This window comes from Ovis aries, chromosome 18 (assembly GCF_016772045.2).
Source record: "Ovis aries strain OAR_USU_Benz2616 breed Rambouillet chromosome 18, ARS-UI_Ramb_v3.0, whole genome shotgun sequence".
Taxonomy (NCBI): domain Eukaryota; kingdom Metazoa; phylum Chordata; class Mammalia; order Artiodactyla; family Bovidae; genus Ovis; species Ovis aries.
This window is the reverse complement of record NC_056071.1, coordinates 43,562,996-43,588,299: the sequence shown is the minus strand read 5'-3', so window position 1 is coordinate 43,588,299 and position 25,304 is coordinate 43,562,996. Positions and strand designations below refer to the sequence as shown.

General features: G+C 35.1%; 2 protein-coding genes across 13 annotated transcripts in view; both read left to right on the top strand.

The window, feature by feature from the left end:
- Window positions 1-25,304, top strand: part of LOC114109112 (large ribosomal subunit protein uL18-like) — a 638,969-nt gene that overhangs the window by 465,984 nt on the left and 147,681 nt on the right. The gene's annotated exons all lie outside the window — the stretch shown is intronic.
- Window positions 1-25,304, top strand: part of RALGAPA1 (Ral GTPase activating protein catalytic subunit alpha 1) — a 201,085-nt gene that overhangs the window by 138,490 nt on the left and 37,291 nt on the right. For all 12 annotated transcript variants that reach the window (XM_004017895.6, XM_060401811.1, XM_060401806.1 and 9 more), the window contains 2 exons: window positions 11,680-11,803; window positions 17,299-17,454. In XM_004017895.6, coding sequence (XP_004017944.2) covers window positions 11,680-11,803; window positions 17,299-17,454 — 280 coding nt within the window. The remainder of the gene's footprint in view (window positions 1-11,679; window positions 11,804-17,298; window positions 17,455-25,304) is intronic.

Genomic DNA, 25,304 nt, shown 5'->3' with positions numbered 1-25,304 from the left:
GAACCTATAAAATGTCCTTTAGTTTCCCCATACTTAGATATTCCCTTTTGATTAGTGTAAGAGGCCAAAGTGAAATGACTGGTGTATGTATATAAGCTAGTAGCTACAAAAATATTAATGAAATGAAGAAGATGGAGATAGTTTGTTATATTACTATAAACCTGATTTCTAGATTCCTGGTGTATCTGGATGTGATTTCCTCAGAAACTCGTACTAGAAACTACAAAATATTACTTAACTGAAATTCCCATATGGTCAACTTACATATGCACTACTTTCCTTTTTAGGTTCATAAAAATAAAATTTATGAATAGGTGCTTTTTGGCAGTATAACTAGAAACACATTAGTAAAGCAGCACTTTGGATGGTACCATTATTCAGTTCAGTTCAGTCACTCAGTTGTATCCAACTCTTTGCGACCCCATGAATCGCAGCACACCAGGCCTCCCTGTCCATCACCAACTCCTGGAGTTCACTCAGACTCACGTCCATCGAGTCAATGATGCCATCCAGCCATCTCATCCTCTGTCGTCCCCTTCTCCTCCTGCCCCCAATCCCTCCCAGCATCAGAGTCTTTTCCAATGAGTCAACTCTTTGCATGAGGTGGCCAAAGTACTGGAGTTTCAGCTTTAGCATCATTCCTTCCAAAGAAATCCCAGGGCTTATCTCCTTCAGAATGCTTATATTTCTGAAATTTGAAATCCACAACATCCTTAACATTCACATTTCTTAACTGTCTCAACATCTTGCTTGAGTGATGTTTTATACTTTCGTGTCTACAGTTCTTGCTTTTCATGTTCTCCCAGTCAGTTTGCCCACCCACCACCGATTCCACTTGCCTGCCTGTCAAGCAGATTCACATATTGTTAACCATTTTTAAAACACCTTCTCTTACAATGTCAAAACTGTTAAGTTTATAGATATAGATATATATTTCTATAACCAGTTCTTTAATCAGAATCATTCTTAACATCTGCTTCCTCTACTCCTAGGCAGCAGTACATTACTAGAGAAAATTATCAGACCAGTATGATACAGGAAGTTACTGTAGATTCATGCATCTTTACTTCAACAATGCTGCCTCTGTTGTTTGGCAAATTTTTTATCCCTTGTTCACTTTTATAATACTTTACTTCTTAAAGTAATTATTATAAACCACTTCTTTGTTCCTCAAGTTGTCAGTGTAATCAAAAGTCATCTCTATATTCTGACCATTGAGAAACTAGCTTGTAACAAGCCATTCACCCTACCATCAGTATTCTGTAGGAGTGCAAAGTGAAGAAGACGATTCAGACCATTTCCACATCAAACACACATACCTTACATCTTTTTTTTAATTTCTCTGTATTGAGCCATCTTCTCTTGCTCGTTTTCTTTGTCAGAAAAGCATTTTTTTTCTTTCTATGCTTCTGCTTCCTATCTTCTTAGTCTCCTCTAGGATCTTCAGAAAGTTATTCCTTCTTTATCTTGTATTTCTACTTCTCTTGCCCTAAGTTTATGTGTTTAAAACAAAACTTTCCTCAGTTTTTATCCTTTCAAGCTATAATACATCCCTTCCATGTTTTTACTACCAAATTTATAAAAAAATGTACTTTTTGTTCATTTCCAGTCATTCTTGTTTTTCCTTGTTTTCAGCATTCCTCAGAATAATTTTTTAGAATAATGTATGATATCTTTGGCTGTTAAAGAAAATAGAAAAACTATTGTTATTCATAAGACTATTGTTAACATTTCTTTATGTATTTTAGTCTTTTTGATAGACATATATATCATTTTTGTTTTACAAAATTGGAATCATAGTAATATGTAGTAAGTTATGTCTTTTAAAAAAAACTCGATATTGTAAGCATTTTCTTCAACTGTTTTGATATTCTTCAAAAAAAAATATTTTTATGGCACCAAGTTCTGTGAATTTTTGACATGAGTTTTTATTTCTTCCCCTATAGTAGATTCCTAGAAATAGAATTCTTAGGTCAAGCATAAGAACTTATTTCAGGCCATATATATTATAAAATTGCTTTCCAGTAAGTACTGATTTCTAATCCCACCAACATTGTGTAACTGCAGCCTGTTCAGCACAAGATATTAATCACATTTTCTTAATTTTTATAATTCGAGGGGCAGATCATGGTATCTTATTAACCTATAGTTTTTAAATACTAGTGAAGTTAATATTTTTCATATACTTGTAAAAAAATTTTAATCTGTTTCCAAATTCTCTCTTGCTGTCCTTTTCCTCTTTAGGAATTTTTATTAATTATAAGAGCTCTCTTACATGTGTATGTCTTAAGGATTAATTTTGATAATTTGTGTTTATTGTGGGAGTTCTAGTTCAGTTTTCAACATCTTTAGGTGGCTTAACATACAGGTTTTTCATTTTATGTATTATTATCTCTCAATCTTTTTAATTTCTGTAATTGTGCTTAGAGAGTTCTGTCTTAAAATCAATTAAATAGTTAAATTTCCTTCTAGGTTTCTAAGTATTTATATTAATTTTTTAATCCCATCTGGAATGTATTGTGATTTATGGAATGAGAAATGGAACCACATTGAATGTTGGAAAATAGTCTATTTTTATAATTTGTCATAGAATTTGTTAAAGACCATATGTTTCCCATTGACTTGATATCATCTTTATCAGATATTAAGCTGTTTCAAAGCCATCTGTTTATTGCTATTAATTTGTCAATTTTCTGGAGATGTTACTGTTTATTACAGCTTTATAATTTAGTATCTGATAGGATCAGTCTTCTTCCTCATTTCATCCAAACACATTCTTCTTTTTGTAGATGTTCTTACCTGTTTTTTCTACCAGAGTTTTGTTAGAATTATGATATTGTTTTCCAGGGGAAAAAAATCCCATTGATATTTTGATTGGATTTGCAGTAAAACTTTCCTGTGGAAAGAGTAAACACCCTTATTATCATCATTTTTCCCATTCTGGCTCAGAGGGTAAAGCGTCTGACTACAATGCGGGAGACCTGGGTTCGATCCCAGGGTTGGGAAGATCCCCTGGAGAAGGAAATGACAACCCACTCCATTACTCTTGCATGGAAAATCCCATGGACTGAGAAGCCTGGTAGGCTACAGTCCATAGGGTCACAAAGAGTCGGACATGACTGAGAGACTTCACTTTCACTTTTTCACTTTCCCATTCATAATCATAGAGTGCTTTTTATTTGTTCTGAGACCCGGACATTACTTTTAGGGGTATATTTTACTTTTGTATTAGTATTCTGAGTAGAATCTTTCCCCTCACTGTATTTTGTATCTAAATACCTTAATGAAAATAAATAAATAAATAAATAAATACCTTAATAAATTCTCTTACTGATTTTATTTTATTTTTTGCCATTACCAAATCAGGAATTTATTTATTTTAATATAAAGTTATTTATTTTAATTGGAGGCTAATTACTTAACAATATTGTGTAGTTTTGCCATACATTGACATGAATCAATGGATGTACAATCCATGGGTGTACATGTGTTCCCCATCCTGAACCCCCCTCCCACTGCCCTTCCCATTCCATCCCTCTTGGTCATCCCAGTGTACCCTGGGATGACTCTTACTGATTTTAAACATTTTATAGTTGTCTCACTCTTAGGATTTGTTTAGGTGTACAATCATTTTCTGCAAATATCTCCTTTCAAAAAGTAATGACAAAAAAAAGGTTATGCTTTCTTTTGCTTATATCATCATGTCTTATTGCACTGAATAAAACTTAACTACAGTTTTAAATAGCTATAGGAAGACCGGTCATCCTCGTCTTGTCTACTTTTAATAGAAATGACTCTTCTATTTAATCCTTAAGTAAGATATTGGTTATTAGTTTGAAATAGATTATTTGTATCATCCTGGAAAAGTAGCTTATTTCCTATGAAATTTCATAATGAACAGGTGTTAAATGTTGTCAGAATCCTTTTCAGCGTCAACTCAAGTTTTCATATATTTTTATTTATTTTGCATTCAGCCTTTGCTTTCTTACCAAGTTGATACATATTAATTAGATTGTTTATATTAAGTAATTCTTGCATTCTTGGGATAAACCTTCCTAGGTCCTATGACTTCTTGCTGGGTTAAATTTACTAGAATTTCATATTTAATTAGGGCATGGTTCATCTATTAGAATATTTTACTTAAATTTTTGTCTGTTGTCATGTTTTTAAAATTAATGTTAGAGCCAGATTCATAAAATGAATATTCAGTTCAGTTCAGTTGCTCAGTCATGTCTGACTCTTTGCGACCCCATGAACTGCAGCACGTCAGACCTCCCTTTGCATCACCAACTCCCAGAGTTCATGCAAACTCATGTCCATTGAGTCAGTGAATCTATCCAACCATCACAGCCTCTGTCGTCCCCTTCTCCCACCTTCAATCTTTCCCAGCATCAAAGTCTTTTCAAATGAGTCAGTTCTTCGCATCAGGTGACCAAAGCAATCAAGTTTCAGCTTCAGTATCAGTCCTTCCAAGAACACTCAGGACTGATCTCCTTTAGGATGGACTGGTTGGATCTCCATGCAGTCCAAGGGACTCTCAAGAGTCTTTTCCAACACCGCAGGTCAAAATCATCAACTCTTCAGCACTCAGCTTTCTTTATAGTCCAACTCTCACATCCATACATGACTACTGGAAAAACCATAGCCTTGACTAGATGGACCTTTGTTGGCAAAGTAATGTCTCTGCTTTTTAATATGTTATCTAGGTTGGTCATAACTTTCCTTCCAAGGAGTAAGCGTCTTTTAATTTCATGGCTGCAATCACCATCTGCAGTGATTTTTGAGCCCCCAAAAATAAACTCTGACACTGTTTCCACTGTTTCCCCATCTATTTCCCATGAAGTGATGGGACCAGATGCCATGATCTTCGTTTACTGACTGTTGAGCTTTAAGCCAACTTTTGTACTCTCCTCTTTCACTTTCATCAAGGGGCTCTTTAGTTCTTCACTTTCTGCCATATGGGTGGTATCATCTGCATATCTGAGGTTATTGATGTTTCTCCTGGCAATCTTGATTCCAGCTTGTGTTTCTTCCATCCCAGCGTTTCTCGTGATTACTCTGCATATAAGTTAAATAAGCAGGGTGACAATATACAGCCTTTTCCTATTTGGAACCAGTGTGTTGTTCCATGTCCAGTTCTAACTGTTGCTTCCCCACCATATAGGTTTCTCAAGAGGCAGGTCAGGTGGTCTGGTATCCCCATCTCTCTCAGAATTTTCCACATTTGATTGTGATCCACGCAGTCAAAGGCTTTGGCATAGTCAATAAAGCAGAAATAGATGTTTTTCTGGAACTCTCTTCTTTTTTGATGATCCAGCAGGTGTTGGCAATTTGATCTCTGGTTCCTCTGCCTTTTCGAAAACCAGCTTGAACATCTGGAAGTTCACAGTTCATGTATTGCTGAAGCCTGTCTTGGAGAATTTTGAGCATTACTTTATTAGCATGTAAGATGAGTGCAGTTGTGCGATAGTCTGAGCATTCATTGGCATTGCCTTTCTTTGCGATTGGAATGAAAACTGACCTTTTCCTGTCCTGTGGCTACTGCTGAGCTTTCCAAATTTGCTGACATACTGAGTGCAGCACTTTCACAGTATCATCTTTCAGGATTTGAAATATGAAATAGCTCAACTGAAATTCCATCACCTCCACTAGCTTTGTTCGTAGTGATGCTTTCTCAGGCCCACTTGACTTCCCATTCCAGGATGTCTGGGTTGTGAAGATCTTTTTGTGCAGTTCTGTGTACTCTTGCTACCTCTTCTGAATATCTTCTGCTTCTCTGGTCCGTACCATTCCTGTCCTTTACTGAGCCCATCTTTGCATGAAATGTTCCCTTGGTATCTCTAATTTTCCTGAAGAGATCTCTAGTCTTTCCATTCTGTTGTTTTCCTCTATTTCTTTGCACTGATCACTGAGGAAGGCTTTATCTCTCCTAGCTATTCTTTGTGCATTCAAATAGGTAGATCTTTCCTTTTCTCCTTTGCTTTTCACTTCTCTTCTTTTCACAGCTATTTGTAAGACCTTCTCAACCAGCCATTTTGCTTTTTTGCATTTCTTTTCCATGGGGATGGTCTTGATCCCTGTCTCCTGTACCGTGTCACAAACCTCTGTCTATAGTTCATCAGGCACTCTGTCTATCAGATCTAGTCCCTTAAATCTGTTTCTCACTTCCACAGTATAAATCGTAAGGGATTTAATTTAGATCGTACATGAATGGTCTAGTGGGTTTTCCCTCCTTTCTTCAGTTTAAGTCTGAATTTGGCAATAAGGAGTTCATGATCTGAGACACAGTCAGTTCCTGGTCTTGTTTTTGCAGACTGTATAGAGCTTCTCCATCTTTGGCTGCAAAGAATATAATCAGTCTGATTTCAGTGTTGGCCATCTGGTGATATCCATGTGTAGAGTCTTCTCTTGCGTTGTTGGAAGAGGGTGTTTGCTATGACCAGTGTGTTCTCTTTGCAAAACTCTATTAACTTTGCCCTGCTTCATTCCATACTTGAAGGCCAAATTGGCCTGTTACTCCAGGTGTTTCTTGACTTCCTACTTTTGCATTCCAGTCCCCTATAATGAAAAGAACATCATCTTTGGGTGTTAGTTCTAAAAGGTCTTGTAGGTCTTCATAGACCCATTCAATCAGCTTCTTCAGCATTACTGGTTGGGGCATAGGCTTGGATTACCGTGATTTTGAATAGTTTGCCTTGGAAACGAACAGAGATCATTCTGTTGCTTTTGAGATTGCATCCAAGTACTGCATTTCGGACTCCATTTCTTCTAAGGGTTTCTTGCCCACAGTAGTAGATATTATGGTCATGTGAGTTAAATTCACCCATTCCAGTCCATTTTCGTTCACTGATTCCTAAAATGTCAATGTTGACTCTAGCCATCTCCTGTTTGACCACTTCCAATTTGCCTTGATTCATGGACCTAACATTCCAGGTTCTTATGCAGTAGCTCTTTATAACATTGGACCTTGCTTCTGTCACCAGTCATATCCACAATGGGGTGTTGTTTTTGCTTTGGCTCCATCCCTTCATTCTTTCTGGAGATATTTCTCCACTGATCTCCAGTCGCATATTGGGCACCTGCTGACTTGGGGAGTTCATCTTTCAGTGTCCTATCTTTTTGCCTTTTCATACTGTTCATGGGGTTTCTCAAGGCAAGAATACTGAAGTGGTATGCTGTTCCCTTCTCCACATTTTGTCAGAACTCTCCATCATGACCCATGGGTGGCCCTACATGGCATGGCTTAGTTTCATTGAGTTAGACAAGGCTGTGGTCCATGTGATTAGATTGGTTAGTTTTCTGTGATTGTGGGTAACATATAGTTATTTTTACATTATATCATTGTGGTACATTTGTTAAAATGATGACCCAGTGTTGATATATTAACTGAATTTTATGTTGGAGTTCACCCTTGGCATCGTATATTGTATGAGATAATGAGATTTAATAAAGGTATGGTGACACACGCATACCGTGCAGGCTTCCCCCATGGCTCAGCAGTGGAGAATCCACCTGCAGTGCAGGGGACACAAGAGACATGGGTCGGGATGATCCCCTGGAGGAGGGCGTGTCAGCCCACTCCAGTATTCTTGCCTGGAGAATCCCACAGACTATAGCCTGGTGGGCTGTAGTCCATGTGGTCACAAAAGAGTCAGACACAAATGAAGCGACTGAGTGCACATACCCTGTTACAATATAATACAGAATAGTTTCTGCCCTAAAAACCTCATGAGTATTATATCTCCTAAAAATTTAATACTGTCGTCTGTTCTCTCTTTTCTTTTTATTTAGTTTTTATCATGTGTTTGTTCTCTCTTTAAACGTTCTTTTCCCCTGACTTCAAAAGTCATGTTAAAATTACCTTGTTCTAATGTAAAATTTTTATTTTATTCCTTAATGACTTCCCAGTGCCTGATCAGATTCTTTAGAACTCAGGCCATACCAGCCAATATTGGCTATTCTTGGCTATTCGTGGTTGTTTTACATTACCTTATGCTTTTCTAGTTTTTGGCTCCTGCTAAACCACTTCCATTCTCATATATAGCTGGAGTATATGGAGGACATCTTCACTGAGACAGCATAGATTCTTTTTGATATTATATGCCAAATGAACACATGACATTTATTTTGCTTTTTTATAAGAATTAAATAATGAAACCACTTCCCTTTCTTCTTCTGACATAATAGGTTCAAGTAAAAATTCATTCTAATTATGTGATAAATAGTACAGCAACTTTGAGCTTCTTCTTAAGCCAAGAATCTGGAAACAAACCTGATTATTTGTCTGCAGGATTAGGAAGAAGGAAAATGAAAAGATTCTTTCTTTATAGTCTTATCTCTTCAACCATTTATATATACTCTGTTTTCTTTGACTAAATTAACTCATTCCTATTCTGCATGGTTGAACTACCATATTTTTAAACTTCAAATCTCAATTATTTTTATTATTCTCTCTATTGCAATGTATATATAGGGAATCAGAGTGCTTGTAACTTGGCATATTTCATTTTTAATTTTCCAATAGTAAGCTCATAATATTTTGCCAGTACTGGACTTATTATAGAATATTTGTGCCTATAAGTTCACTAAACTCATTTTTTTCTGATCTTTTTTACTTCATTCACTGTTGTGGCACATAATAATTTAATGGCAATCCGATATATACCAAGTATTTTAGTAGAAGTAGTAAGTAGAAAAATAAGAAGGAATGGTGAAAAATTAACATCTGATGTTAAAGAGCAGGTAAGGTCTTCTTCACAACAGAGGCCTGCAGTCCATGGAGTCACAAAGAGTCAGACATGACTGGGCAACCAAACAACAACAAGCTCTACTTTTACAAATTTCTAAAAGGGCATAGATAATATAAAGTGATTCTCTTTTACTTTTGCATTTTAAAGATTTATTTTCTAAATTTTCCTATTTGGCACATGTATTTCTCTTTTTGACTTAGTAATAGGTGAACATTTCTATATAACTCTGCTCAACTTTATTAATTGTGATTTATGAGTTCTAGCTGATAGCCCTTTATCTGGAATATTGAGAACACTGACAGGTCCCCTTTATGCCAGGATCAGAATTTACACATACTTCCAACTTAAATTTACTTCATACTTCCAACTTAAATTCTGACATCTTTCTTGAGATGTAATTCACATACCATAAGGTTCACTCAAAGTGTACATGTTTTTAGTATATTCATAGACAGCTATCACAGCAATTTTAGAGTATTTCCTTCAAAAAGAAGCATTGTTCCCATTACTGGTCATTCTCCGTTACCCCTGAACACTAGCCGCTACTCACCAGCTGTAGACAACATTTATCTACTTTCTTTCTCTATAGATTTGCCTGTTCTGGATATTTAATATAATAGGACTCAAACATATGTGGTCTTTTGTGAGGGCTTCTTAGCACTGTGTTTTCAGAATTCATCTATGTTGCAGCGTGTGTCAGCACTTCATTTCTTCTTATCCCTGAATAATACTCATTTGTGAATATACTGCATTTTGTTTATTCATTCATAAATTGATGGACATTTGCGTTAGTTTCACTTCTTGGCTGTTATGAATAATCCTGCTGTAAACATTCGTGTCATTTTTTACATGGACATTTTATAGTTCTGTGAACTTTTTAATAAGATTTTTATAATTTTAGACATTATATTCAGAGTCTGTGATGCTTTTTAATTTTTGTATATGGTGTCAGGTAAGATTCCAACTTTATTCTTTTGCATTACAGATATCCAGTTCCCTCAGGACCATTTGTTGAAAATACTTTTTTCTCCTATTGAGTTGGCTTGGTACTGTGGCAAAAAGCCTTTTTTGTCCATTAAAAAATGACACAAATGTTTACAGCAGCATTATTCATAACAGCCGAGAAGTGAAACTAATGCAAATATCCAACAACTTAAGAATGAATAAACAAAATGTAGTACATTCACAAATTTAGTATTATTCAGGGATAAGAAATGAAGTGCTGACACATGCTGCAACATAGATGGATTTTGCAAACACTGTGCTAAAAACCCTGTCACAAAAGACCACATATATATGTCTCTGCTGTGGTAATACCACAGGCTTCCCTGGTGGCTCAGGTGGTAAAGAGTCTGCCTGCAATGCAGGAGACCCGGGCTCGATCCTTGGGTTGGGAAGATCCCCTGGAGAAGGGAATGGCTGCCTACCCCAGTATTCTTGCCTGGAGAATTCCAGGGCAGAGGCACCTAGCAGGCTACAGTCCAGGGGGTCACAGAGAGTCAGCCAGGAATGAACTTCTTTTACTTCCATGATTGTACCACGGTCCATTGATTGCTACAGTTTTGTAGCAGGCTTTAAGACTGGGAATTATGAGTCCTCTGATTTCATTCTTCCTTTTCAAGATTATTTTGACTCTGGAATTTTTTGCATTTTCTTGTGAATTTTAGAATTGGCTTATCAACTTCTCCAAAAAAAGGGAAGCTAGGATTTTGGTAAAAGTTGTATTAAATTTATAATCAATTTGGTAAATTTCATAATAAGTTTTTTAAGTCCATGAATATGGGATTTTTTTTAAGATATTTACTTTTCTTCAAAAACATTTTGTGGCTTTCAGAGTATTTAAGTTTTGTACTTTTGTTAGTACAAAATATTTTTGTTAAGCATTTTTATTATTGTATGTTTTTGATGCTATTATAAAAGAAATAGCTTTCTTTGTTTTTGGATTGTTCATTGTTTATAAAAGTACAGTTGGGTTTTTGTATGTTGATACTATATCCTAAATCCTTCCTGAAGTCATTTACTAGCTCTGATAGCTTTTTAGTCTTTATTGCTTGTACCATACAAATATGGGAATGGGGACAGACATATGTGGAGGAGGGAGACTTGTCAGATTAATGACATAAATACACAGAATGGAAAAAAGAATCCCTTGTACCCAAACCAACCCCCACCTCACCCTAAGATGTCTCTCTTAACTACCTGTAACATTTTTATTTAAAAGTCTAATATAGCAACATCAGCTCTTTTGATTACTATCTGCATAGCATCTTTTTCCATTTCCTTTACTTTCTACTTTGTGTCTTTGAATCAGAAGTACATTGATAGTTGTTTGCTTGAGTCATTTATTGTTATCTTGGAAAGCCAAATTTCATACAAGAAGTTTGCTTTTAGGAGCATTTTTAATTTTAGGGAGAACTAAAACTAAAATGTCTCAGAATTTGTCAGTTATTTCATAAAGTTTTATAGTATTTATGTATGAATTTCTTATAAGTAATTTGGAGAAATGGATCATTTCTTATTCATCTCTGTACTCCTACTTAGTTTTAGTTCTAAAACACAGTCCCTCTAACTCTGGGATTCAGCTACATTGTACAACAGGCAGCTCTTCAGATGCTTTGTGCACTCACACCTATGTGTCTTTCTGGATGCCGTCTCTTCTTCATCTGTCAAATCTTAGTTGCCTTTACCGAACTTAATATTACTTTCTCTTTTAAATTTCTGTCTAATTTCTCAGTCAGAAGTAATCATGCTTTTCTTCTGTCCAAATCACAATTTTGTAACTTTCAGAATTTTTTACTTATACTTAGATCTCTCTCTTTTTGAATTATAAGGTTTAATTCATTTTCATCTTTTTTATTGCCCCATATTTAGAAGTTTATTATTGGATAAATTAATGATTGAATGAATGGTGAAATCTTTTGTTTTATAGCCGAGAGACACACAAGATTGCAGTATTTTATGTTGCTGAAGGACAAGAAGACAAACATTCCATTCTCACCAATACAGGAGGAAGTCAAGCATATGAAGATTTTGTAGCTGGTCTTGGTTGGGAGGTATTGTTTCTAAATTATATAAATATCATTTTATTTTCATTTGGAAGCAGCAGTTTTCTTTTTCCTTTTAGTTTACTTTAGAAGCATTATTTTAGGAGACTCAGCAACTTAACAATGGATTTGTTATTGTTTCTGCCTTATATCTCATCTACAAAGACAGCAGCGATTGGGATTTAGGAAATCTTTTGACTGTTTTATCATATAATATATTCTCAGAGTGTACTAAATTCATAGACTTAAAAGATCCAGATTTTCCTCACAATTATGACCATTAGACTAGTGATCTTAAAATGAAGATATAAATATTCTAGGACTGTCCCAAGGGTTCTGACTGACCATGTTGGTATGGTTAGTTATGAGGAGATAAGTTTCTAGATCCTCAACTTTACTAAAATTAATGTGTGAGAACCCTTCTACCAGTCTCTCGCCTCTCCTTTTCTGTTCTTCATCTTTGTTAAAGTATACCTCTCACTCACCTGAGGTCTACATTGCCCTCTAAGGTTTGGTACCCAAAAAAGAGACAGTTCATTCAAGAGGGCATGTTCCCGAGAGAGAGTATCTCCAGTTGCAAAGCAGGAAATATTGGAAGGTGCTACACTTTATGTCATGCTAGCAACCAGCTCATGTCAAGGTTCCTGAACCAATTTGTCTGTGTTAATAATTATAGCTGGGAAGTGAGGTGTTTGTAATAGATTTGAATTAGTATGTTTATTTAAATTGTAAAATGGTGAGGCAGACATGTGCTAACAGAAAATGGAGAATATATATAAATGTATAAATATATATGTAAATATGTATAATAAATATATATATAAATATGTATAAATGGAGGAACCCACTTTTTTAATTTTTATTTTTAAGTTATTCGTTGTTGGCTGTGCTGTCTTCATTACTATATGTGGGCTTTCTCTAGTTGTGTCTAACAGGGACTACTCTACATTGCGTCGCATGGGTTTCTCATTGTAGTAGCTTTTCTTGCTGCAGAACTTGGGCTCTAGGCACGTGGGCTGCAGTAATTGTGGTGTGAGGGGAAAATATATGTAAAGAACACATATATAACTATAGTGTACTGGAAATTGGGCTTCCCATGTGGCTCAGTGTTAAAGAATCTGCCTGTAAATCAGAAGACGTGGGTTCAATCTCTGGGTTGGAAATATCCCCTGGAGAAGGAAATGGCAACCCACTCCAGTATTCTTGCTTGGGAAATCCTATGGAAGAGGAGCTTTGCAGGCTACAGTCCATGTTGGTCGCAAAAGAGTCAGACACAGCTTAGCAACTAAACAACACTACCACCAAGCAAATATTCATGGCAGTTATATTACAAACCAGGGGAGGGTTAAAGGACATAAAGTGACAGGTTTCTGTGTTTCACTCAAACTGGTAAAATGACAACATCGGTAGACTGTAATAAGGTATGTTTAATAAATACCAAGATAAACCAGTAAGAAACATATAACAGAAGATACGCTCAAAATGATAACTAAAATCAGAGTTCTAAAATATGTTTCAAATAACCCGTAGGAAATAGAAAAAATAAAAGGGCAAATGTGCAGAGAACAAAAAAATAAAATGGTGAGCTTATGCTCTAATGTATCTGTCATTACAGGAAATATTAATGATCTAAATGTAACAATTGAAATTGGCAGTCAGGACTTCCCTGGTGCTCCAATGGTTAAGAATCCACCTTCCAGTGCAGGAGAAGCAGGTTTGATCCCTGGTCAGGGAGAAGGAAATGGCAACCCACTCCAGTACTCTTGCCTGGAAAATCCCGTGGATGGAGGAGCCTTGTAGGCTGCAGTCCACGGGGTTGCTAAGAGTTGGATACGACTGAGCGACTTCCTTTTCACTTTTCACTTTCATGCATTGGAGAAGGAAATGGCAACCCACTCCAGTGTTCTTGCCTGGAGAATCCCAGGGATGGGGGAGCCTGGTGGGCTGCCATCTATGGGGTCGCACAGAGTCGGACACGACTGAAGCGACTTAGCAGCAGCAGCAGCAGGGAACCAAGATCCCATATATTGCAGGGCAACTAAGCCCATGCATGTGCTGCAGCTGCTGAGCCCACATGTTCTAAAGCCTGTACACTACAACTTGAGAGAGAAACCTGCTGCTGCTGCTACTGCTGCTAAGTCACTTCAGTCGTGTCCGACTCTGTGTGACCCCATAGACGGCAGCCCACCAGGCTCCCCCGTCCCTGGGATTCTCCAGGCAAGAACACTGGAGTGGGTTGCCATTTCCCTCTCCAATGCATGAAAGTGAAAAGTGAAAGTGAAGTCGCTCAGTCGTGTCCGACTCTTAGCGACCCCGTGGACTGCAGCCTACCAGGCTCCTCCGCCCACGGGATTTTTCAGGCAAGAGTACTGGAGTGGGGTGCCATTGCCTTCTCCAAGAGAAACCTGCAAACCACAGCAAAGAGCTAGCATGCTGAAAGATCCCATGTGCTTCAGCTGAGACCCAAGGCAGCCAAATAAATAGATAAATTTTTTTCCCAAAAAAATTGGCTGAGTGGATTAAAGAACATGACTCACTTATATGCATTGTAAAAGAAACTCACTTCGAGTATAATATTACAGGCTGGTAGAAAATAAATGGACAGAAAAAATTATATTATGCAAATCTTAAAGCCAGAGTGACTGAATTTATATTAAATAAGGTAGGCTTCAGAGCAGAGAAAATTATCAGAGATAAGGCACATTCTATAACAATGATAAAAGGGTCAGTCCACTAAGAAGACTTAAAAATCCTAAACGTGTGCAGCAAACAACAGAACTGCAAAATATGTGAAGCAGAGCTTATAGAACCAAAAGAAGAAATAGGCAGATTCACCAAAAAATGGAGACTTTACCCCTCTCTCAACAACTGAGAGAAGTAGAGAGAAAATCAGCAAGTGTATAGAGGGTCTCAACACCACCAACAACCAATAGGACCTAATGAACATTTATATAAAACACTCCACCAGCAATATCATAACATTTTCATTGTCTGAGGAACATATGCCAAGATAGACAATGTATGAACCATTAAAAGAAACGTCACATTTTAAGGTGTCGAAATCATATAAGGTGTGTTCCAACTACAATAGGATCAAACTTGAAATCATTAACAGAGAAATAATGGGAAAACCTCCAAACACTTGGAAAAGTTACATGCCATGTAATCCACTTACATAACATTCTTGAAATGACAGTTTTAGTAGTAAAGAACAAGTTAGTGATTGCCAGGCATTAAGAAGGAGGTGGGGTAGGGGGGAAGTGGGTGTGGGTCATGTAACAGGGCAACACGGGGAATACTTGTGGTGATGAAAATGTTGTCTCAATCATATCAATATCAGAATCCTGGTTATAATATGGTTCTGCATTGGGGGAATCGGAGCAAAGGGTACATAAGATCTCTTTCTGTTATTTCTTAGAACTTTGTAGAATCTATAATTAATCTCCAGATAAAACATTTAATTAAAAAATAGAGATCTGCACATTACAAAACTTTTATAGCAAGGAGCGCTAAACTTATACTTTCTCCTTACGTACTTAGAAAATTGACTTGAAACTAACTTTCTCACTAAAAGAAAACAACAAAAATGTACACTTAAAATATCATTTTTGTAACCTATCAGCAGAGGTCATACATTTTGATAATATATTTGAGAGCATATGAGGGAAACACTCATGCAACTGTTGGTACAATCTACAGGGAGCAATTTGGTAGTGGGTTTCAAAATCAGAAATGCACATGTCCTTTGACTTAAATTTCCACTTTTGACTGTCCTACAGATCTACTTTCACAAACGCAGCATGATATGTGTTCAGTGTTATCCAGTGCAGCATTGACTGTAATAGCAAAAGACTGGGAAAGTCTAAATATCCTTCAAGTAGGGCACTAAATTATTGTACATCAAGAAAAGGGACTTCTGTGAAGTCATAAAAACAAAAAGATGACTAGGCTGTTACTAATAAGGAGTATTTTTCAAGAAGTTTTAAGTGCGCTAAGGCAAGTTGCAGAACATTGTATATCTATGTTGTATGTGTGTGCACGCACACATACATACCTTTAAAATTTAATTGTATATAGAGAACATTTTTGGAAGCATACTTAAGAGATTGCTTTGTTAGAGTGAAACTGAGTAGCTAGAGATGAGAAATATGGAAGAAAAAATACTGACGTAGCTTTTGAACTTTTAATTGTGTGAATGTATTACTGAGTTAAAAATAAATTTTAAACATTATAAATGAGGAAATCTTATGGTAATGGAATGACAGCTAACTTGTTATTTATACATTCAGCCATTAGTAAAATATACTGCTAGTAGAGATATGTTTAGTTCAAATATGCAGAAATTTGCTTTTGTAAGTCTCTCAGTTCAGTTCAGTCACTCAGTCATGTCCGACTCTTTGCGACCCCGTGAATTGCAGCACCCCAGGCCTCCCTGTCCATCACCAACTCCCAGAGTTCACTGAAACTCACATCCATCGAGTCGATGATGCCATCCAGCCATCTCATCCTCTGTCTACTTTGCACTTATTTATATTTTGTTTTTTACAAGCATATATATAGCTGTTTTCTCTGAATGGAGAGATACAAGCCATGTTTAAGTTTTGGTTTTTTCTTTACAGTATTTTCTTTGGTTTTCTTCAATGAGCAAGTTACTGGTCTGTGCATCGAATAAGTCCAGTGAAATGACCCTGATATTAAATATATCATAATTGGGAAAAAGAGATTTAAAAGTCTTTGCACAGATTAATTTGAAGATTTTTTAATGCATTTGAAGTGTACATTTTTGTATTTTTGTTCTGGGCTATGATAGGTACTAATAATTAGGCAGCCAGTTTTGATGAATAAATATGTCACACCAAAGTAATTATTTAATCAAACTGAAATTACTGTTGTTGTTGTTGTTGTTGTTTTAAACTTTTCCCCAGATCATTTCCAGTCTTGATTTTTGCCACTTGGTTTTTACTCTTTGCCCTTGATGTCTCCCCTACAGCCTTTACAATTTAACACCTAATAGCCTAACAACATCCCATGGATGGAGGAGCCTGGTGGGCTGTAGTCCACGGGGTCACTACTAGTCGGACACGACTGAGCAACTTCACTTTCATGCATTGGAGAAAGGAAATGGCAACCCACTCCAGTGTTCTTGCCTGGAGAATCCCAGGGACGGGGGAGCCTGGTGGGCTGCCATCTATGGGGTTGCACAGAGTCGGACACAACTGAAGCGACTTAGCAGCAACAGCAGCCTAACAACCTAGTGGGCTGCACTCAGCAGTTGATTCTTTTGCTAATTAGTTCCTACTAATTAGAGATCTTCAGATACTTAACAAGATCTACCAGGGTATAGAATAGTTCTAACTAATAATTCTGGAACAAGCCATGGTTGGTAGTATGCAAAAGACTTCATTCCCCATATTTTTTGCAAAGTGAGAGACTTGAGTCTTTCTCCGTAGTGAGTTTAGTTTGGTTTTGTTAATAAACATTATGTGTCTTTTCATTGCTTCTAGGTAAATCTTACAAACCATTGTGGTTTCATGGGAGGACTACAAAAAAATAAAAGCACTGGACTGACCACACCGTATTTTGCTACCTCTACAGTTGAAGTAATATTTCATGTGTCAACAAGAATGCCTTCAGATTCTGATGACTCTTTGACCAAAAAAGTAAGTGCTAAGGAAAAAAGTGCTCAGAGTTAGAATCTTAGTAAAATATGTGAGCAAGTAAATCTAATTGATTAAGAGCTATTTCTGAGTACTTTGTTCTTCACCTAGTACTGTTTTAAAAAACAGTAAAAAACTGTTGCAGAGTAAACTGTTTTCCTTAATGATATGATTGACGGTTATAGTCTTAAAAAAGCATTTGCCTTCAAGAAAATGGGCATTTGAAAAATTGAAAAACTACTATATATGTTCAGATTGGTGAAATTATAATTCACGTCCCCACACAGAGATGGATGTAACATTTATATTGATTGAGGGAAAGGGAAAAAATGAAAATGTAAATTATTATAAAGCATTTAAAATGTGCTTTATAATAAATTTTAACTAAAAATATAGCAGATAAAATAAGTCTTAATTCATTAAAATAGATTTTACTGCCTTAGGATTTATGAGAGGTACAGTGAAATGGTTTTAGTGGCCCATGTCTTTTAAAACCTACACCACCATTTTGCTGTAGCTGACGCCAGCATTCAAACATCATTCTAGTGACCACAGACATACCCTGGAATAAAATTGTGTGTGCTCAATCCATGTTTGGTGTTTTTAGGGAGAAACACATTTTTCAAGTGAAACCTTGTCCACCATTTCTTTCATCTTCTTTTTTTCCTATCCCTCAGTTTATTCAAAACCACTGCTGAATGTAACCTGCTTAATACAGTAGACCATTTTACTCAATACTCTTATGTTAGTTAATATCAGAGCTCATCACAGTTCATTAATAACCTATGAAAACAGTTTCATACTTATACTCTTTTGAAAAGGACCTTCAGAATTCCTCTCAAATACTTTATAAGATTGAATTAATACCCTTGATGTTTTTTGTTTACATTTTAGAATACTGTTGGAAATTGCCTACTAAATGAGTAATGGTTAGAATAACTAATATATGGGTGCTAATTAGATTGGAATGAATAGTAAAGGTATAGGTAATTGATGCTTAGGAAGATAAGTATATTTAGTCACAGATTTTCTATAGAGTATCTTAGCATATAGCTTCTAGTAATACAGAATGAGACACAAATACTGACGAGAAAATGGTAGAGTTGGGTTGGTGTAAAACTTCAATTAAGCACTTTCTTCCATCTTCTCATTTTAAATCTGTATAAAAATAAGCCATACCCAAATTAGAGACAATTATGGGTATAATGCAAAAAGATAAATTATTGTAATCATTAAGAACTTGTCAGTGATCCTCGTTTTCACAGAACCGTGGATACAACTTTTAAACCCCAGAGCAGAGTCTAAAATTAGTAGTATCTTCAATTGCAAACATAAGAGCAGAACAAAGTATATCATTTTTTGTTGAAAATTTTTTAAAGAAACTTATGTAGGATATTTTTACTTCAATATATTAAACCTGATGGTTATAAGGTACTTGAAGTTGTATTTTTGCAACCTTTATAGCAATGTCTTAAATTAAGATTTCTTATTTTCTTCACAGCAGTCACAAAGGTCTTCCTTAATTATTTAAGAAGAATCTGAAATGGATGTTTAACAATCCATTATCATAGCAAAATTAATTTTGGAAATGTGTTAACACCATTTAAGAATAGTTAAATGGTTGAGTTCTAATTAAAATTATACTCTAAATGGTGAAATTTTTAAGTATTAGATATATTAGAGTATATTGAGGGATTAAACCTTAAATACTAATAGTTTCATTTATAAGCACAGAAATTTTTATTGTGGTAAAATATGTATATAAAACAAAATTTATCATTTTAATCATTTTAATATGTACAGTTCTTTGTCATAAAGTACATTTACAGTGTGGTACAGCCATCACAAACATTGATTTTCAGAACTTCTCCATTTATTTCAAAATATTTTTTGACCTATGTGTTGCTTAGAACTGTGCTGTTTAATTTCCAAGCATTTGGGGCTTTACCAGCTATCTTTTTGTTATTGATTTCTAGTTTAATTCCATTGTGGTCTAAGAGCAGACATCATATGATTTCTATTTTTTTAATTTGTTAAGGTGTGTTTTATGGCCCAAGTATAGTCTATCTGGTGAATGTTGTGTGCGAGTCTGGGAAGAATGTGTAATCTGCTATTGTTGAATGAAATAGTCTATAAATGTCAATTATACTCACTTGATTGATGAAGCTGTTAAGTTCAACTATATCCTTACCAATTTTCTGCCTGCTAGATCTCTCCTTTCCTGAGAGGGGTATTAAAGTCTCCAACTATAATAGTGGATTCTTCTGTTTTCCTTGCAGTGCTGTCAGTTTTTGCCTCACATATTTTGACACCCTGTTGTTAGGTACATACACCTTAGGATTGGTTATGTTTTCTTGAAATATTGACCTCTTTATCATTAGGTTATGCCCCCCTTTATCATGGGTTATCTTCCTTGCTCTGAAGTGTGCTGTCTCTGAAATTAGTATAGCTACTCCTGCTTTCTTATTGGTGGTATCATGGTATATCTTTCTACATCTGTTTACTTTGAATCTGTATGTGTCTCTATATTTAAAGTTGATTTCTTGTAGACAACGTATAGTTAGGGCTTTTTTTTTTTAAATCCACTCTGACAGTCTCTATGTATTTGAATCATTGACATTTAAAGTGATTATTAATATAATTGGACTAATATTTACCATGTTTGTTATTATTTTCTATTTGTTACTCTTGTTCTTTGATTTTGTACTTTACATTTTTTTCCTGCCATTTGTGGTTATAACAGCATTTTAATGATTCCATTTCTCTCTTTTCTTGGCATATCATTTGTGCTTTTTTTAAAAACTGTTTTCCAGTTCTTGCCCTAGAGTTTGTACTATTCATTTATAACTAAATCCTCTTTCAAATAACACATGATGCTTCACTAAAAGTACCTATGTGCCCAATTTTTCCCTCCTATCCCTGTGTCATTGCAGTATCATTCATTTCACTTTTACTTAACCGTGTATATAGATGAGTGTGTTAGGCACTCAGTAGCATCCTACTCTTCGCAACCCCATGGACTGTAGCCCACTGCTCCTCTGTCCATGCAATTCTCCAGGCAAGAATACTGAAGTGGGTTGCCATTCCCTTTGCCAGGGGATCTTCCTGACCCAGGGATCGAACCCAGGTCCCCTGCATTGCAGGCAGATCCTTTACTGTCTGAGCCACCAGGGAAGCTCTTATATACATAAGCATACATTATCAAATACATTGTTGCCATTTATTACCTTAAACTATTATGTGTTAGATCAATTAAGAATAAGAAAAATAAGTTTTTATTTTGCCTTCAGTTATTGATTCTTTTTTTTTCTCTTACAATTTTTTTTTTTTTGGTTTTGCCTTACATCAACATGAATCCGCCACAGGTTATTGATTCTTTGATGCTTTTCCTTTCTGTATGCAAATCCAAATTTCTATCGTGTATCATTTCCCTTCTCTCTGAAAAGGTATTTCTTATAAGGCAGGTGTGCTGGCAACAAATTCCCTCAGTTTCTGTTGTCTGAAAATGTCTTTATTCTCCTTTACTAGTGAAGGATAATTTCACAGGGTATAGAATTCTAGATTAGTAGTTTTGTCTCCGCCCTTTAAATATTTTATTCTATTCTGTTCCTCCTTTCATTTCTTAAGAGAAGTCAGATGTAATTTTTAATCTTTGCTTCTCCATAGGTAAAATGTTTTTCCTCCTTCTGGCTTCTCCCAAGGCTTTTTCATCTGTTATTTTCTGAGGTTTGAATGTGATATGCTTAGATGTAGTTTGGGGGCCTTTTATCCTGCTAGTGTTCTCTGAGCTTCCTGGATCTGTTATTTGGTGTCTAACATTAATTTGGGGCAATTCTCCATCCTGTTGCTTCTATTTCTTTCTTTCCTCTTACACATAAATTTTACACTTTTTGTAGTTGTCTCACAGTTCTTGGATATTGGGAGGTTTTTTTCAGGGTTTTTTTTTCTCTTTGCTTTTTAGTTTCAGAAATTTCTGTTGTTATATCCTCACGCTCAGAGATTCTTCAGCCTTGTCCAGTTTACAAATGAGCCCATCAGAGGCTTTCCTCATTTTACTTACATTGTTCTTTTTTATCTCTAGCATCATTTTTTTCTTTCTGAGAATGTCCATCTCTATCCTTATATTATCCATCTGTTCTTGCATGTTATTTTTTCCATTAGTGCCCTTTGCATATTAATCAAAGTTGTAATTCCCATATCCCTGCCATATCTTACTCTGGTTTTGATCTTCATTCTGTCACTCTTATTTACACTGAGTCTCCAGCAGTTCGTCAACAACAACTCAGGTTTTCCTGCTCTGGCACTGGTTCCTGCAGAGGTTTCTGCTCTGTTAAATTGTTATTCATCATATTTGCCTATCCAATTTGGGGGGTTTTTTTTGCATATTTTCCCTATGACCTCACTTCTCTGATCTAAGAAGAGTACTATAGTTGAATTTTCAGTTGTTCAGCTTTTTACTTGTTGGTAGGACAGTGTGTTAACTTCTGTTCTTACTTGCCAGGCTGGAAACTGGAAATCTCAGAACTTTATCCTCCCAAACAGAACTCTATATCCATTAACAATAACTCTTCATTACCACCTACACCCAGCCCTTAGTAACTTCTAATTTGCTTTCTTTCTCTTTTAATTTTCCAATTCTAGATATCCTATATAATAAGTTGGAATAATATAGTATTTCTCCTTTTGTGTCTGATTTCATTTAGCATAATAGTTTCAAGCTTCATTGATGTTGAAGCATGTCAGAATTTCATCCTTTCTGTGACTGAATAGTATCCCACGATATGTATGTGCATTTTGTTTGTCCATATATCTATTGATAGATACTGGGTTGTTTCCACTTTTTAGCTATTGTGAATAATGCTGCAGTGAACATTGTCATGCAGGTTTTGTTTGAATTCCTATTTTCTGTTCTTTTAGGTGTATAGACTAATGAGTGGAATTGCTGGGTAACATGGAAATTATATGTTTGGCTTTCTGAGGAACTGTCCAGCTGTTTTCCAAACTGACTGTGCCATTTAACGTTTCCACTAGCCAGTGCACAAAAGTTCCAGGTTTTCTGCATCCTTGCCATTACTTGTTATCAGCTAATCCTAATAGGTGCAGAGTGTTATACTGTCTGTGGTTTTGACTTTCATTTCCCTTTTGAATAATGATGTGCATCTTTTCATGTGCTTATTGGCCATATGTATATCTTCTTTGGAGAAATGTCCATTCAGCTCTTCCACCCTTTTTTTTTTTTTTTTCCTTCCACCCATTTTTTAAATTAGGTTGCTTGTAATTTTCTGGTTATGTTATTGGAGTTCTTTATATATTTTAGGTGTTACTGTCTTATCACATATATAACTAGCAAATACTTTCTCCCATTTTGTAGGTTGTCTTTTCACTCTCTTGATAGTGTCCTTTGATGCACAGAAGTTTTATTTTGATGGAGTTCAGTTTATCTATGTTCTCTTTTGTTGCTTCTGAATCCAAGAATTCATTGCTAAATCCGATGTCGTGAATATTTTCCCATGTGTTTTCTTCTAAGAGTATTTTAATTTTTGCTTTTATGTTTATGTTTTGGATCCATTTTTAGTTATTTTTTTCTGTAGAGTATGAGGTACAAGTCTGGTTCATTCCTTTACATGTGGCTATTCATTTGTTGCACTAATGTTTGTTTAAAAGACTACGCATTCCTTTAGTGAGTGGTCTTGGCACCCTTGTCAAAAATCAGTTGGTCATCTATGTAAAACTTTCTGAACTCCCTATTCTATTCCATTGGTCTGAATGTCCTTTTGCTTTAATTAATGCTTTAATTACTATAGCTTTGGAGTAAGTTTTGAAATCAAGTAATAAGAATTCTACAACTTCATTCCTCTTTTTCAAGATTGTTTTTATTATTCATAGTCACCTGAGATTCTGTATGAATTTTAAGATTGGTTTTTCTATTTCTGTGAAAAACCTTGTTGGGATTTCAGTAGGATTGCACTGACTCTTTAGATCACTTTAGTAGTCATTTTAATAATATTCAATCCATGAATATGGGAAATGTTTCCATTTTTTTATGTAGTCTTTCATATTTTTTCAGCAATATTTTGTAGTTTTCAACATCTTTCTCCTCCTTAAATTTATGCTAATATTTTATTTTAATGTGTTAAAAATTGAATTGTTTTTACAATTTCCTCTTCTGTTAAAAATGCAGCTTTTTGTGTGTTAATTTTGTATTTGTTGAATTCATATATTAGTTCTAACAGATTTTATTGTAGAATCAGGGTTTTCTGTATATAAGATTGTGTTTTTTCAGCATCTCTAAAGAAACAATTCCTTGGTCCACGATTTTGCTGACACAACACCTTAGACAGAAATTTTAGTTTTTCTCTCCTTTTAAGTTAATTAATTAGACATGTAAAATTGTATATTTTAACAATTTACCAAGTGGAATAGGACAGGTATTTTTTTTCTAATTATTTAGTGGGTTTTTTTCCCCAAATTATTAAAAAAAAAAAATGAAGGCAGATACATGGCATAATTTCCCAGTTGTTTAGTACTGAAATGTAAGAAGTATTATAACTTTTAAAAATACAGGGGACTTCCATAGTGGTCCAGTGGTTAAGATTCTGCACTTCCAAAGCAGGAGCACAGGTTCAATTCCTGGTCAGGGAACTAAGATCTCACATGTTGTGTGGTGCAGCCAGGATAAATATATAAATAGGTAGGTAGATAGGTAGAAAAAAATAAAAATGTAAGCATATGTTTATCATTTTAAAATTTATAATGCAAGCATGCTGTTATGTTAGTTGGTAAAGTAACTATACCTGTTTTATTGAAGAAAATTATCCTGGCTAGATAGGCTTTTTTAACCTAAAGCATTTTAGGAGTTTGTTTGTTGTAGTGAAAAATCTTCAAAATATCACTTCTTTCACATATAAAAACAAAATACCATATAAAAACAAAACCTGTCAAAATTATAAACAATATGTAATAAAGTGGTATCATTTTGGAAGGTATAGTTCTCTTGTTTTCTCCAGTAGTAATTTAAGTAATCTTAAACAAAATCTACTCTATCAAGGTGGAACTAAATTGATGCAATATTTCACTTAATTCAGTAGAGAGGAAAAATTTACCCCGTTATATAATTCAGTATAAATTATTCTAAATGTTCTTTTCATAGATATCAAAAAAGCTTTATATTTATTGCTCTCTATATGAGATTTCCTTTTACCTATTTTCTCTGCTCAGTGCTCTTCAGAGTCCTAGTATGTAAGATTTTTCTAAGTAACAAGCTTATATTTTAGCTCTATTATAGTATCAATTTCTTTTTAATAAAAGGTTAAATGCTTAAACTTCATCATAGAAACTAGTTGTCTTATACCAGTTCTCCTTAATAAAAAAATCACTTTCTGTATTGGTATTTTTTCTCCTGAATTTAATAAATTCCACATTAGTGGTAATAAGTTGAGGCCTAGAACATGTGTCCTATTACAAATGAACAATTGGATATCATTAGGTTGTCCCCCTTTCCTTTGTACATATATCTTTAGGTGTGTTAATCCATTCAGTAGACACATTAATGAGCACTGGTTGAAGTGTAATATTGAAGGAAGTAAGGCTTGTTGACCTCAGCATGGAGTTTAATACCTCTAATTAAATTAGATACTCGACAGTCAGTATAAAGAAATAGCTGTGCCTCTGGCAAGGTAGAATTATTTATGACTCTGGTTCTTTGTTTTAAACTTGATAGGAGAAAATCATTTATATCTATTTTATAGAAACTAATTTTGGTTTTTACTTTTTATTTAAACTATCATATGGTAGTTCTATAGATTATTTTTAAGCATTTTATGTTCTTAGAATTAGAGGTAAATATCTTTGGT